The sequence below is a fragment of the Balaenoptera borealis genome (genome assembly GCF_965194805.1).
Source record: "Balaenoptera borealis genome assembly, chromosome: 9".
NCBI lineage: Eukaryota > Metazoa > Chordata > Mammalia > Artiodactyla > Balaenopteridae > Balaenoptera > Balaenoptera borealis.
In genome coordinates, this window is record NC_138873.1 from 42342469 (window position 1) to 42354712 (window position 12244).

A 12244-nucleotide genomic window follows, 5' to 3' on the forward strand; every position below is an offset into this window, starting at 1 on the left:
GAGGCAAGTGAAATGAACCACCACCAACCACACCAAAGGGCCGTCTTCATCCAAAGAAGGTGATGTTGTGTATATGGTGGGATTGGAAGGGAGTCCTATATTATGAGCTCCGTCCGGAAAACCAAACGATTAATTCCAACAAGTACTGCTCCCAATTAGACCAACTGAATGCAGCACTCGACGAAAAGCATCCAGAATTAGTCAACAGAAAACACATAATCTTCCATCAGGGTAACACAAGACCACGTGTTTGTTTGATGACCAGGCAAAAACTGTTACAGCTTGGCTGGGAAGTTCTGATTCATCTGCTGTATTCACCAGACGTTGCACCTTTGGATTTCCATTCATTTCAGTCTTTACAAAATTCTCTTAATGGAAAAAATTTCAATTCCTTGGAAGACTGTAAAAGGTACCTGGAACAGTTCTTTGCTCAAAAAGATAAAAAGGTTCGGGAAGATGGAATTATGAAGTTGCCTGAAAAATGGCAGAAGGTAGTGGAACAAAAGGGTGAATACATTGTTCAATAAAGTTCTTGGTGAAAATGAAAAATGTGTCTTTTATTTTTACTTAAAAGCCGAAGGCACTTTTTGGCCAACCCAATATGTATATAATGGAATATTACTCAGCCATAAAAAAGAATGAAATTTTGCCATTTGCAACAAGGGACACAGAGAGTATTGTGCTTAGTGAAGTAAGTCAGATAGAGAAAGACAAATACTCTTTATGTTAATGCTTATATGTGAAATCTAAAAAAGGAAAACAAACAAATGTATATAAGAAAACAGAAACAGACTCACAGATATAGAGAACAAACTAGTGGTTACCAGTAGGGACGGGGTGGGGGGAGGGGTTAGATGGGGTATGGGATTAAGAGGTACACTCTACTGTGTATAAAATAAGCTACAAGGACATATTGTACAGCATGGAGAAATATAGCCATTATTTTGTAATAACTTTAAAATGGAGTACGATCTATAAAAATATTGAATCACTATGCTGTGTACCTGAAACTAATATAATATTGGAAATCAACTATATGTCAATAAAATACAAAAATAAAAAAATTTTAAAATAAAATAAAATTTATAGGGCTTGATATGGTGAGTGGTAGAAAGTGACTCGGGTATCTAGCTTAGGTATTTGGACAGATAATAATGCCACTGTTGGAAGATAGGAATCTGTACTTCCTGTAGAGGAAAAATACATTGGATGGCAAGACATCGAGTTGTTTGGCTATGCTGACTTTGCGGTGATTGTGAGACATCTAGGCTGGAACTAAGTAGAGTGTGCAGGCTTGGAGCTAAAGATCAGGCAGTTCTGGAAGCCATTTAAGTAGAAGAGCTTACCCAAGGGTAGCTAATGAGAAGATTGCTGGTAACAAGAGGTGCACCAATATTGAATTAACAGAGCCAGGAAAAGCGATTGAAAAGGAGAAATCAAAAGCATGAGAACAAGGATTAATGGATATCAGAAAAGCATGAAAGCAGATACTTGCAAGAGGGTGGAAGTGTCAGTGTCAGACAGTGATTAGGCTCAGACTATGAGGCCTGAAAATGTTATGCAATCAAGAGTTCTCTGAGGACTTGCCTGTAATGTCAGTAGAATAATAGGATAGAGGCCAGAGTTAATAGGTTTAATCTGAATCATAGTGGATGACAATGCTTTTTTAAGACTGTATGTAAATGGAAGAGAAGAGGAAAATGAAGTTAGATTCTTTCTTCAACCTTGTACCAAAAAAGTTCCAGGTGGGCTAAGCATTGAAATGTAATATTAAATCATGAATATAAATATAAATAAAATACAAAACTCAAGTGACAAAAATACAAGGACAAAGAAGGCTTTTTGAAATATGATGGCAGTGTCATGAATTAAAAACACAGAATATTTGTACAGATATCAAAACACACCGTAAGCAAAATTATGAGAGAGGAGAAACTGGGAGGGGTGGAATAGGTGATTGGCAAATTGTATGAGTATTGATTGGTACCTAATATTTGTATGTTGCTTTCTAGTTAAAGAACCTTTTTCCATATATCCTTGAATTTAATTATCATAGTAACTCTGTGAGGTAGGTATTTTTACTGCTATTTTATACTGGCAGACCCAGAACTTGAAACTAGATTTTCTCCTAAATTCAGTACTCTTTAACTCTGTTAACAGTCACTTTTCTTCCATTCATTCATTCACTGCTGCAGAACACATTCTGCAAGCCAGATCAACACAAAAAGTAGAGGAGATACAAGTAAGCTATGTAGACTAGGGAAATGTGACATAAATATAGTGACAGAGAAAATTTTACAACATTGTAAATGAATATTATTTACAAATATGCTAGTTAGTTTTCAAATTTAAGGAAAACTGATGTCTTCGTATGAGAATTTAAATTTCTAAAATGACTCAAAGTAGTTGAACAACCTGGCCAAACCAATTATAGCCATGAAAGAAACTAAATAGTCCAACATATATCTAGAGAGGCACTAGACCCAGAGGATTTTAATGGATGAATTATACTAAATTTTCAAAAAACAAGTAAATCTTAGCTATGAAAATATTTCAGAGCCCAGAAAAAAATGGAAGCTCCCAGCTCATTTTATGAGGTTGGCATCCCTTTAAAGATACTAACAAGATAAAATGCTACCATCACTGGAATTGTTCAGCATGTGCATATATCTGCATGGAAAGGAGACAGGAAGTTGGGGGCAGGGGATTTCGGGTCAGAGAGGGGATTAAAGAAGGATTTTCAGTTTTCTTTGTGATGTCTGTATTTACAGTGAGAAATATTCAGGTATTATTTTTTAATTACCAGTTGTCATTTCTGTAGAGTTTTGATAAGCTTGGCTGTTTTATAAAAATGAGATTTTTACTTCGTAATATTTTCCTAGATAATTTAAAGTATTTCATTTACTGATTTTATAATAGTTCTCATTACTTGAGGTCTGCTTAATCAACAAATTGTCTATTAGCTCCTAATTTCAAGAGTGTGTAAATTCAACTCTTAACAATTTCAAGACACACATTTTTTATGGAAACATAGAGATCACAACGTATCCTAATTTAAGCTACATTTACCAGCTAATCAATATTGACCTAAATCTATCACTTTTATAGATAGATGGAGAACAGGGCTCAAATGAAGTATAAGTGATTCAATTTTAAAGAGCAGTTTAAAAAATATTTTTATCTAAAAGATCCTTTTTTCTCAATCTTGGGTATGATCTTTATCTTCAATTCTTTTTTATAGGTATTTGATTATATGATAGAACCAGGAATTCACAGGAGCTTGAGGTATCCATGTATTTACATGGTTGCCATGACAAAGGGAAATCATAAATATGGAGGTCTTTTCAAAAAACAACAGATGAAGACTATCATGGTTGAGTGCTTCTTCCAAATTCATCAACAAAGATCCATCAGTAAAATTACATCTGAAGAAAAGACTTTAAGAAAACAAATGTGACTGTTTGCTGGTCGATTACACTGAGGTGTATTAAAAGTACTGTATTTACTTGCAGATTGGCCACCTCCAAGAAATGGTAAGCAAAAGTGAACAAGGTCTTGGCTCTGCAGAAGGACTCATTGCTAGTCTTCAGGACTCCCAGGAAAGACTTCAAAATGAGCTGGACTTGACTAAAGGCAGGCTGAAGGAGACCAAGGATGCTCTGTTAAATGCTGAGGTAATGTCATTATCCTGTTATAATCTAAATATCAGCAAGGTAAAAATATAATTTAGTTACTTTGCTTAAAGTTTATTACAAACATCACATTTATATATAATTATTATTAGTTTCCTAGGACTGCCATAACAAAGTACTACGAACAAGGTGGCTTAAAACAACAGAAATTTATTCTCTCACAGTTCTGAAGATTGGAAGTTCAAAATCAAGGTGTTATCAGGGCCATTCTCCCTTTTAAACCTCTAAGGGAGGATCCTTCCTTGCCTTTTCCAGCTCCTGGTAGCCCCAGGCATTCCTTGGCTTGTGGAAGCACAACTTCAATCTTTTCTCTGTCTTTGCATGGCATTCTTCCTGTGTCCTCACATCTTCTTGTAAGGACACCAGTCATACTGGATTACGGGCTTACCCTATTTCAGCGTGGCCCCATCTTACCTAATTACATCTTCACTGACCCTGTTTCCAAATAGCATCACGTTCTGAGGAACTGGGGTGTTAGGACTTCTACATATCTTTTTGGAAACACAATTCAATCCGTAACAGTTAGTATGCACAGTTCTTTTACTGGTAAGAGTTGAACTCTCATGTATAGCAACAAAGTGATTCTCTGTGACCTACAGATTTTGGAAAAGATTTGTCTTTCCCCTTCAGGGTCATGAAGCAGAGCAAATATTTAGACTGCCTTAGAAGGTAGAGAAATGAACCATACAACTAGGGGGACAGTAGCTAGAGATTTATTATTTTTTCTTTCAGAGAGATGGTTTAAGGTGTGGGCTCTGAAGTCAGATTGGTTGGGTGTGAATTCTGGATCTATCACTTAGTGTGTAACTTTGGGCAAGTTACTTATTCTCAATCTTAATTTCCTCATCCACACAATGCAGGAGAGGCGGGGGATAATACTGCACGTTACACTGCTATTGTCATAATTGACTGAGGTAAACCATTACAGCACAGTGCTTAGCAAGATAGTAAGCGCTCAGTAAATGTTGCCTTCAAATTTTATTTTTTTAGCTTAGAATTGGATTCAGTTCCATTTCTTTAAGGTCCTTGCTCATATTTACATTGTTCTTCTATCAAATAGTAGAACATAATAAAAACACTTAAGCAAAACCTTATCAACTGTTCATTTTCTGCTCTGCTGGACAAATTTAATTGAGAAAATATAGGTGCTGCCTCACAGTTTACCATAACTTTGAGTAAGCTTCTTAAGAGCAAGTGTTTTCTTTACTTCTTTTCCCACCCCAGTAATGTCTAATAAAGTGCTTTGCATTCAGTAAAAGACATACTCTTTGAGAAATTCTACTCCATTCAACACTGTCTTTCGTGGAAAAAAATAATTCTTAGAGGCAGAGTACTTAGTGAAAAATGACAGTTGGCTAAGATGGCTGAATTCAGGTTTCAGTACTTACTGCTTACTAGCCAGGTCAACAATTTCAGCACTGACTTGCTACTTTCCCATCAATCTGGATATGCCCCTCAACAATGCTGCAATGTGCTACTAGCAAGTGGGTGATCCAGAAAGTGTCATTGTGTTAACAGAAGGATGGACCATCATCTCTTCCTTTTCCGTTGTACCCTAAGAGCAGCTACACTGCTGGCAGGGATCGATGGTTACCAGTGTTGTCCAAACAGGTCATATCCAGCCCCAAGCAACAGAAAACCACTTGATTTATGCTACTCTACAGAGATTTCATGTTACCATGATAACACTAAACCCATGGACCACTGGTTTCAAGTTACAGGATAAAAGTAGAAGCCTAAATTTCTCATGATTTTTTTAATCATGTCAGTGAGCTACAACTATAATGCTTAAGCTTTGTAGATAACATACTTTTGATATGAATGGGAATGAATTTTAACAGCGTATCTGCCTATGTAATGTGTGTACAGGTGAAGATAATTGAATCCTTAGATACCTATGATGTGGAAAATTTAGTTAAGATTATTAATTTAATGCTGACTTTAAACTATTAAAATAATTTGCAAACTTATAAGCCTTAATAAAATATAGTTTGCACAAGGACATTTAAAATATTAAATGGGTACCATGATTTTATTGTCAGAAAATCTCAAATAATTGTCATAGATAGCACTATCAATTATTGTGCTGTAGAATTTAAAAGTTATAATGCAAGCACTCTGTTATTTGAAATAAGCAACAGTGACTTTGCTTTTGAAGACTAGTCTTCATTGAAAAGTTTTTATTCTTCAGAGTGAGCTAGAACAAGAAAGGCAACAGCATGAAGAAACACTTGCTGCCATGAAAGAAGAGGAGAAACTGAGAGTGGACAAAATGGCCCATGACTTAGAGATAAAATGGACTGAAAACCTTAGGTACATTCTTTTCTCAGTAATGTAATCTTATCTATACAGAGGTGCAGAAAATGGTTTTCTGTTATATGGCTTATATTGTCTCATTGTTGAAGCTGTAGTAGCAGCATTTTTAATGAATTTTTCCCATGATTAATTGCAGAGAAATTGGAATTCTCTTTTTCTGCTTAAATATAGATTACTTTTTATTTCATTTCCTGGACTATAACATAGGCAGAGTACTCACCGGAAGTCAAAGGACTTATTGCTCTAGTCCCTATTCTGCTGTTGATAATTTGATAAATCAATGACCTGGATAAGTTACCAATTTACTTTATGGTCTTTAACTATGAAATAATCACCTCTTATTCTGAGTTGGCTTTTGAGGAGGATTAATTAAATGCTTAGAAAACCTGCAAACAACTATACTGCAGTTATTGAGAGGAATAATTCTCTTCACAAATTAAGTGCATTTGTTCTATTTTAGACAAGAGTGTTCTAAGCTTCGCGAAGAGTTAAGGCTTCAACATGAAGAGGATAAAAAGTCAGCAATGTCTCAACTTTTGCAGTTAAAAGAGCGAGAGAAAAATGCAGCCAGGGATTCATGGCAGAAAAAAGTAGAAGATCTCTTAAACCAGGTAATTAATAGTCTGTAGATTATGGAGGTTCATTTTCCTTGACATTCTCTAGCTACAGAAATATAAAACATTGTGTGTTAATTCACTGTATTTTGTCATTTTTCATAGGGCAAACTTAAAATTTTTTAAATGTATAAAATCAAGGAGACATATTCTTAAACTTATGAAACCGTGTGCTAAATAATTATGTTACAGCTGCAGTCCTAAATACTGAGAAGCACTTACAGTTTTTTGGTTTAATATTTGAAATGAATGCATTAAAGATTTTAAATGGAAAAGTTTATTTTTGGAAGTATAACATCTTTTTCCAAGCCATTAGATACCATTTGGGCAGTGGAAGGTAAAATTTATTAGATGTTATTCTGATTTCCTAAAACCACTTACCAGAAGCGAGTAATTTACTTTTTCACCAACAGGAAGTTGCCTCTTATGCTTCAAAATGACATAAATGAAAGGTGATTTTCTAAATCTATCTTCTTATGTCAGGCTCGTTATTTCCAGAGCATTTATAACTATAATTAAAAGAATTTTCACATTTTCACTCATTTACACAACTTCTAAATTTATGAATTCTTAACAGTCTCCTGCAAAGCCAGTAATTAAATAGGACTGACTGCATGAGTCACCAGTTGATAAGCAAGTGCAGAACTTGGACCAGAAGCAGCTCAGCAATTTAGTGCCAGAAATCCACTATCATCTTTCTATTTGTGATCATGATGAATTCCAAAATAAACAGGGCAGGCTTTTTGTAAGATTATTTATTACACAGGTACATACGTGCAGTGTCTTTCAAGAGTACTTTGAGCCTGCCAATTTGTGACTGGTATTTCATAATAACTTACAATGTTACTCTGGAAAGGGAGTATACCTACATGAATATTTATGAGCTTTTGTGAATAAATAAATCTGAAACCTTTGAAACAAAAATAAGAAAACAACAACTCTCATTAGAAGTTGGTCACCATGTTAGCATTGCTTATACCTTCTGTATACTTATTTTACATTTCTACTTCGGGATCTAGAAGGACAAGTTTTACTGGGTAGAGTGGTACTACTCCTCTATGATGTTCTGTACTTTGGAAGATTTAATTTTATCATATAATTCAACTACATGATAAAAATGGAAAACATCCTTAAAAGCCCGCCTTGTTTTTCAATCAGGAAGTATTGACATAGACATTTTCTGGCTAGATTTGGCACTGTAAAGAGGGCCCACCACTTCTCCCACCTGTTTTCTATCAAATTATTTTATTCATTATTCATTTACTCTTCCTTATATTAAATTGTCAGATTTCATCCATGCTTCTCTGATATTCTTGTCTTGTCTTGTCTTTTTTTTTTTTTTTTTTGGATACCTAGTCTACATTGTTCATTCCCAAGAGGACATAATGCTTTGCATCTTGTTCGAGGTCTATGTATTATAAAATACTTTATTACATGTGGCTCCAATTTTTGCTAGCTTGATAGAAAGAATTTTTTAATCAGTTTTCAAAGCAGATTAACCATAAATTAATTGCCTCCAAAGGTAAAACTGTTCTGTGCTGCTTCAGGCCATCAGGCCATTTCCAAAATTACAGTATCTTCCTTTCTCGCCACTTCTAAAATATGTAGGGCACACACATTACCGTAGATAAGCTGGCAAATAGCTGTTGCATCCAGGATTGTCTACCTGAAGAAAGTTAAGAAAACAACTAAACAAAGGATTTCACGTTAAAGTAAAAGTGGGTATTAAGTTAGAGGTTTCACTCTTTGTAGACGTATGAGATGACAACAGTTCTAGCAAGCCGCAATTTTTTAATGGAACTTTGTTTTGGAAAGAAGACCCTTCCTGGCCCTTTGGATCTTGTTCTCTTGATTCTTTCTGATAGTTTCCTAGAGGCTGTGCTCTGACACCTGCTCCACCACTTTCCACTTGCCTGACTCCTGCTCGGCCCAGCTCCTCAAACCTTCCACCCCCAACCCTGACCCCTACAGCCATTCCACTCTGTTCACCCAGCACAGCCTGCACCCCTCCGCACTTAGGGAAAACAGACCTGGCTTGGGGTTCGTGACATTAAGGAAGTAAGAGTGGAGAATAGAATGGGAAACAGCCAGGGCCTAGGCAGAAGCGTATGTTATGAAAGGTATCAGAAGATCTGCATTTTCATGTATTTTAATTATTTCTGAGTGAACTGAACACAAGTCTAACTTTTGTGCCTTAGCTTACATGTATTTCATCCTACTCAGAGCAAAGAAGAATTTGTCTTTCACATGAATTTAAACTCTTGAGAGTTAAATTTGATTTAAACTAACCCTCATAGCCGACGTATCAGAAAAATGGGCATAGAAAAGCATAAGAATTTCATTTTTCTTTAATCAGATGCTTTTTACTTTATGAAAAGTTCCAAAAGCTATTATTTTCATTCTGTGCTCCAATCAGAGTCTAATTTTATATCTTTAAGTTTTCTTTTAATATTTCATTGTGTTCTTTTTTTTCTATTCAATGATTACACTTTAGTGCAAAACTAATTATTCTTCCTGGGCTGATCAGTGCGTACATTTGAATTCCTTGAAAGCAAGAGAACTACATTGTTATTTTTCAACTCTGTCTAAAGAAAAGCGATTATATAGATTCCCCTGTGATCGTATTTTCTATTTGTGATCCTAAACTGTCATCATTTATTTCTTTATTTCACCTGTTTCAAGGCAGATTTAATTTTGGGTCCAATATGACTTCATATTCCAGTGCCCTCATTCAGATCAGTGGACTGAGAAATTTGAGAAACACACGGATCATTCAGGCATAAAATTATGGAATTTTGTAGTTTATGTGTGACTTTCCATTTTGAACTTTGAGGCCCCAAGGTCATTTAGCTGGTTATAGCGATGTATATGACACAATTTTTACTCTCCACATATTTACAGTATAATAGGGGAAAGATTTGTGTACAGATACCTACAGTAAAAGTCACTATGTAGTGAGTGATTTTATAGATGGTCTGGACAGTTTGTACTGCAGGAGCAATGGTGCAGCAGCTCTGCCAGCTCACCAAGCTGGTTGTGCACATACCTTCTCAACTTCACATTCAGGGTCATCACGGCGGTGGCTTGCAATCATCCATGGTGGGAGTGTTTACCTCACAGATACAGCAAATGCTACAGATGAGGGCTTTGTTTTTCAGAGAGCTGTTAAACATTTACCAACATACTGCTGGGTAGGAGAATAGAGTAGAGAAAGAGTAGTATGACCAGTGTGATTGAGAAAGAGTTCATTGAGGAGGTCAGCTTTAGTGTGACTCTTGAATAAGGTGAAGGACGAACACAAATATTTTTATTCATTTACCAAACATTTAATTGAATATCTCCCAGGCACTGTGAGGAATACAGAAAAATAAGAGGACAGTTGGGGAGAGAGGTCATTGTGAAAAACTTTGACTTCTAGGCTTGGGAGTTCAAAGTTCGCTCAATAAGCTGTGAGATTCTATCAAAGGTTTGTGGACAGAGGAATCACATGCTGAAATTTTTATGTTAGGCAGCTTAATATGGCTGTGATGTTGAAGTGAGGATGAAATGGAGACATCTCGATATAAATACCTAAGTTAGTGTCTGCAGCAGAACTCTTGAATGCGTGCCGTGCACCCCTCTGCGGTGCCAGCCTAAGGCAGCCCGCCCCTCCTAGACCCCGCCATCCCTTACTGCTCAGCCTCCCCTCTCACCCTGAACAGCCAGCCTGTCAGCACTTCCTGCTCTCTACCTTCACAGTACGTGAGCCCGCATCTGCCCGTCTCTCACCGCTTCCTGCACTACCAGCCCAGAACAAGCCATTTGCAGTTCTCTTCTGTACCGCACCTGGAACCTACATTTGGTCTCCCTGCTTCTCCTCTTACCTACCTACAAATTGCTTTCCAACCCGCCAAAGTGGTGCTGTTAAAATATTAAGTTGGATGAAGTTATTCTTCTGCTTCAAATCCACCAGTGGCTTCCCATCACGTTTAGAACACAATCCACACTCTTACTATGGCCTGCCGTAGCCTCGTGATTCGGACCTTGTGATCTGGCCTCTGGCTGCATTGCCAGTGTCATCTTCTGCCACTTTCTCCCTTCCTTTTTGACAGTCATACTGGACTACGTGGAGTTTCTGGATCACACACACCAAGCTTAATCCATCTCAGGGCCTCTGCATCTGCCACTCCCTCCAAACGGAATCCTCTTTCCCCAGATCTACATGGCTTGTTCCTCAATTTGTTCAATTCTCTGCTCAGATCTTAACTCCTCAAAAAGATCTTCCTTGACCACTTTAAATAGCACCCTCTGTCACTCTCTGTCTTCTTATTCTGCTTTGTGTTTCTTCAGAACATTTGTTACTACATAGCATCATATTGATTCTGTTCCCTATTAGAATGTGGTTCCATGAGAGCTGGATCTTCATCTGTATTGTTCACTGCTGCATCCCCGGCAGCTTAAACTGTGCCTGGCATGCAGTAAGCCCTCAGTAGTTGTTGAATAAAGAAAAACTGAGGCACGGCATCCAAAGAGGAAGTTGTCAAATATATGAAGTACAAATAATTCTACCCAAATAGGACCTGAGTTAAGTTTATTTCACTGAGAATTACCAGAGAACTTGTAAAGGAACAAATCATGTAATTTGATGGAATACTTTGGTAAAGGAGAAGGAAATGTTAAAACTGACCCAGGATTTGAAACCAGGATAATGAAAAGAAGATCATCATCTGAGACAGGGAGGTCACGACAAACTACTTCATTGAAGGGGGGGTGAGGTGGTAAGTTTGGTTTTAGACGTATTGATTCTACAATCCCAGGATATTTTGGCATTTGTCACACTCAGTAGGAAAGAACAATGACATGAATAAGAAACAGAGCATTAAAATCAATGCTCTTGATCAAGAGTGACTGAAAAGCCAGTTTCTTAAGGCTGTTGCAGACCGCTTTCTGATTTCTAGACTAGTGCTGTCTAAAATGGTAGTGACAGGCCACCTATGACTGTTCAGCACTTGAAATGAACTTCATCCAAGTTGAGATGTCAGTGTAATATTTATACCGGGTTTCAAAATTTTAGTATAAAAAAAGAATATGGAATGTCTCACTAGTACTTTTTATATAATCTCATGTTGAGATGCTAGTGTTTGGGATATATTGGGTTACATACATGCCTAAAAATAATTTTACTTTTTTTTTAATATGGCTACTAAAAAATTAAAATTACATATGTGGCTCTGAATTATAATTCTATTAGCACTGGTCTAGACTATTTAGAACGCAAAATTTTGAGTAAATTTGGCACTATAAGCTCAGGACTCATTCTGCTGGCTCTCCCTCTTAACTCTTTAAGAAGTTTTATGTTAGGAAGAAAGGAATTCTCTCTCTTTAGAAATCATATTTCTGTCTATTGAAAAAAGATTATATTTTCATCAGTTTTATGCCCATTTTAAATGAGTAACAATACTACCTTTTAATGGAAGAATAGCTGCAAGCAGATTCTGAGGTAGAAGGAATAGAAAAGGACTTGGAATAATCATCTCTTCTCAGCTAATTCGAACCATGACCTTGACGGAAGCCCTAAGCAGTGCCAGGAGATCAGTGAAGCTGACCATGAAGCTTCAGAATCCTCTCCCTAGAAATTAGGAG

At 36.6% G+C, this 12244-nt stretch overlaps 1 protein-coding gene across 6 annotated transcripts in view; it reads left to right on the top strand.

Annotated features, from left to right (window-relative positions):
• Window positions 1-12244, top strand: part of FAM184A (family with sequence similarity 184 member A) — a 116849-nt gene that overhangs the window by 69439 nt on the left and 35166 nt on the right. For all 6 annotated transcript variants that reach the window (XM_082406099.1, XM_082406098.1, XM_082406096.1 and 3 more), the window contains exons 7-9: window positions 3513-3674; window positions 5884-6005; window positions 6469-6619. In XM_082406099.1, the coding sequence (XP_082262225.1) occupies window positions 3513-3674; window positions 5884-6005; window positions 6469-6619 (435 nt within the window). The remainder of the gene's footprint in view (window positions 1-3512; window positions 3675-5883; window positions 6006-6468; window positions 6620-12244) is intronic.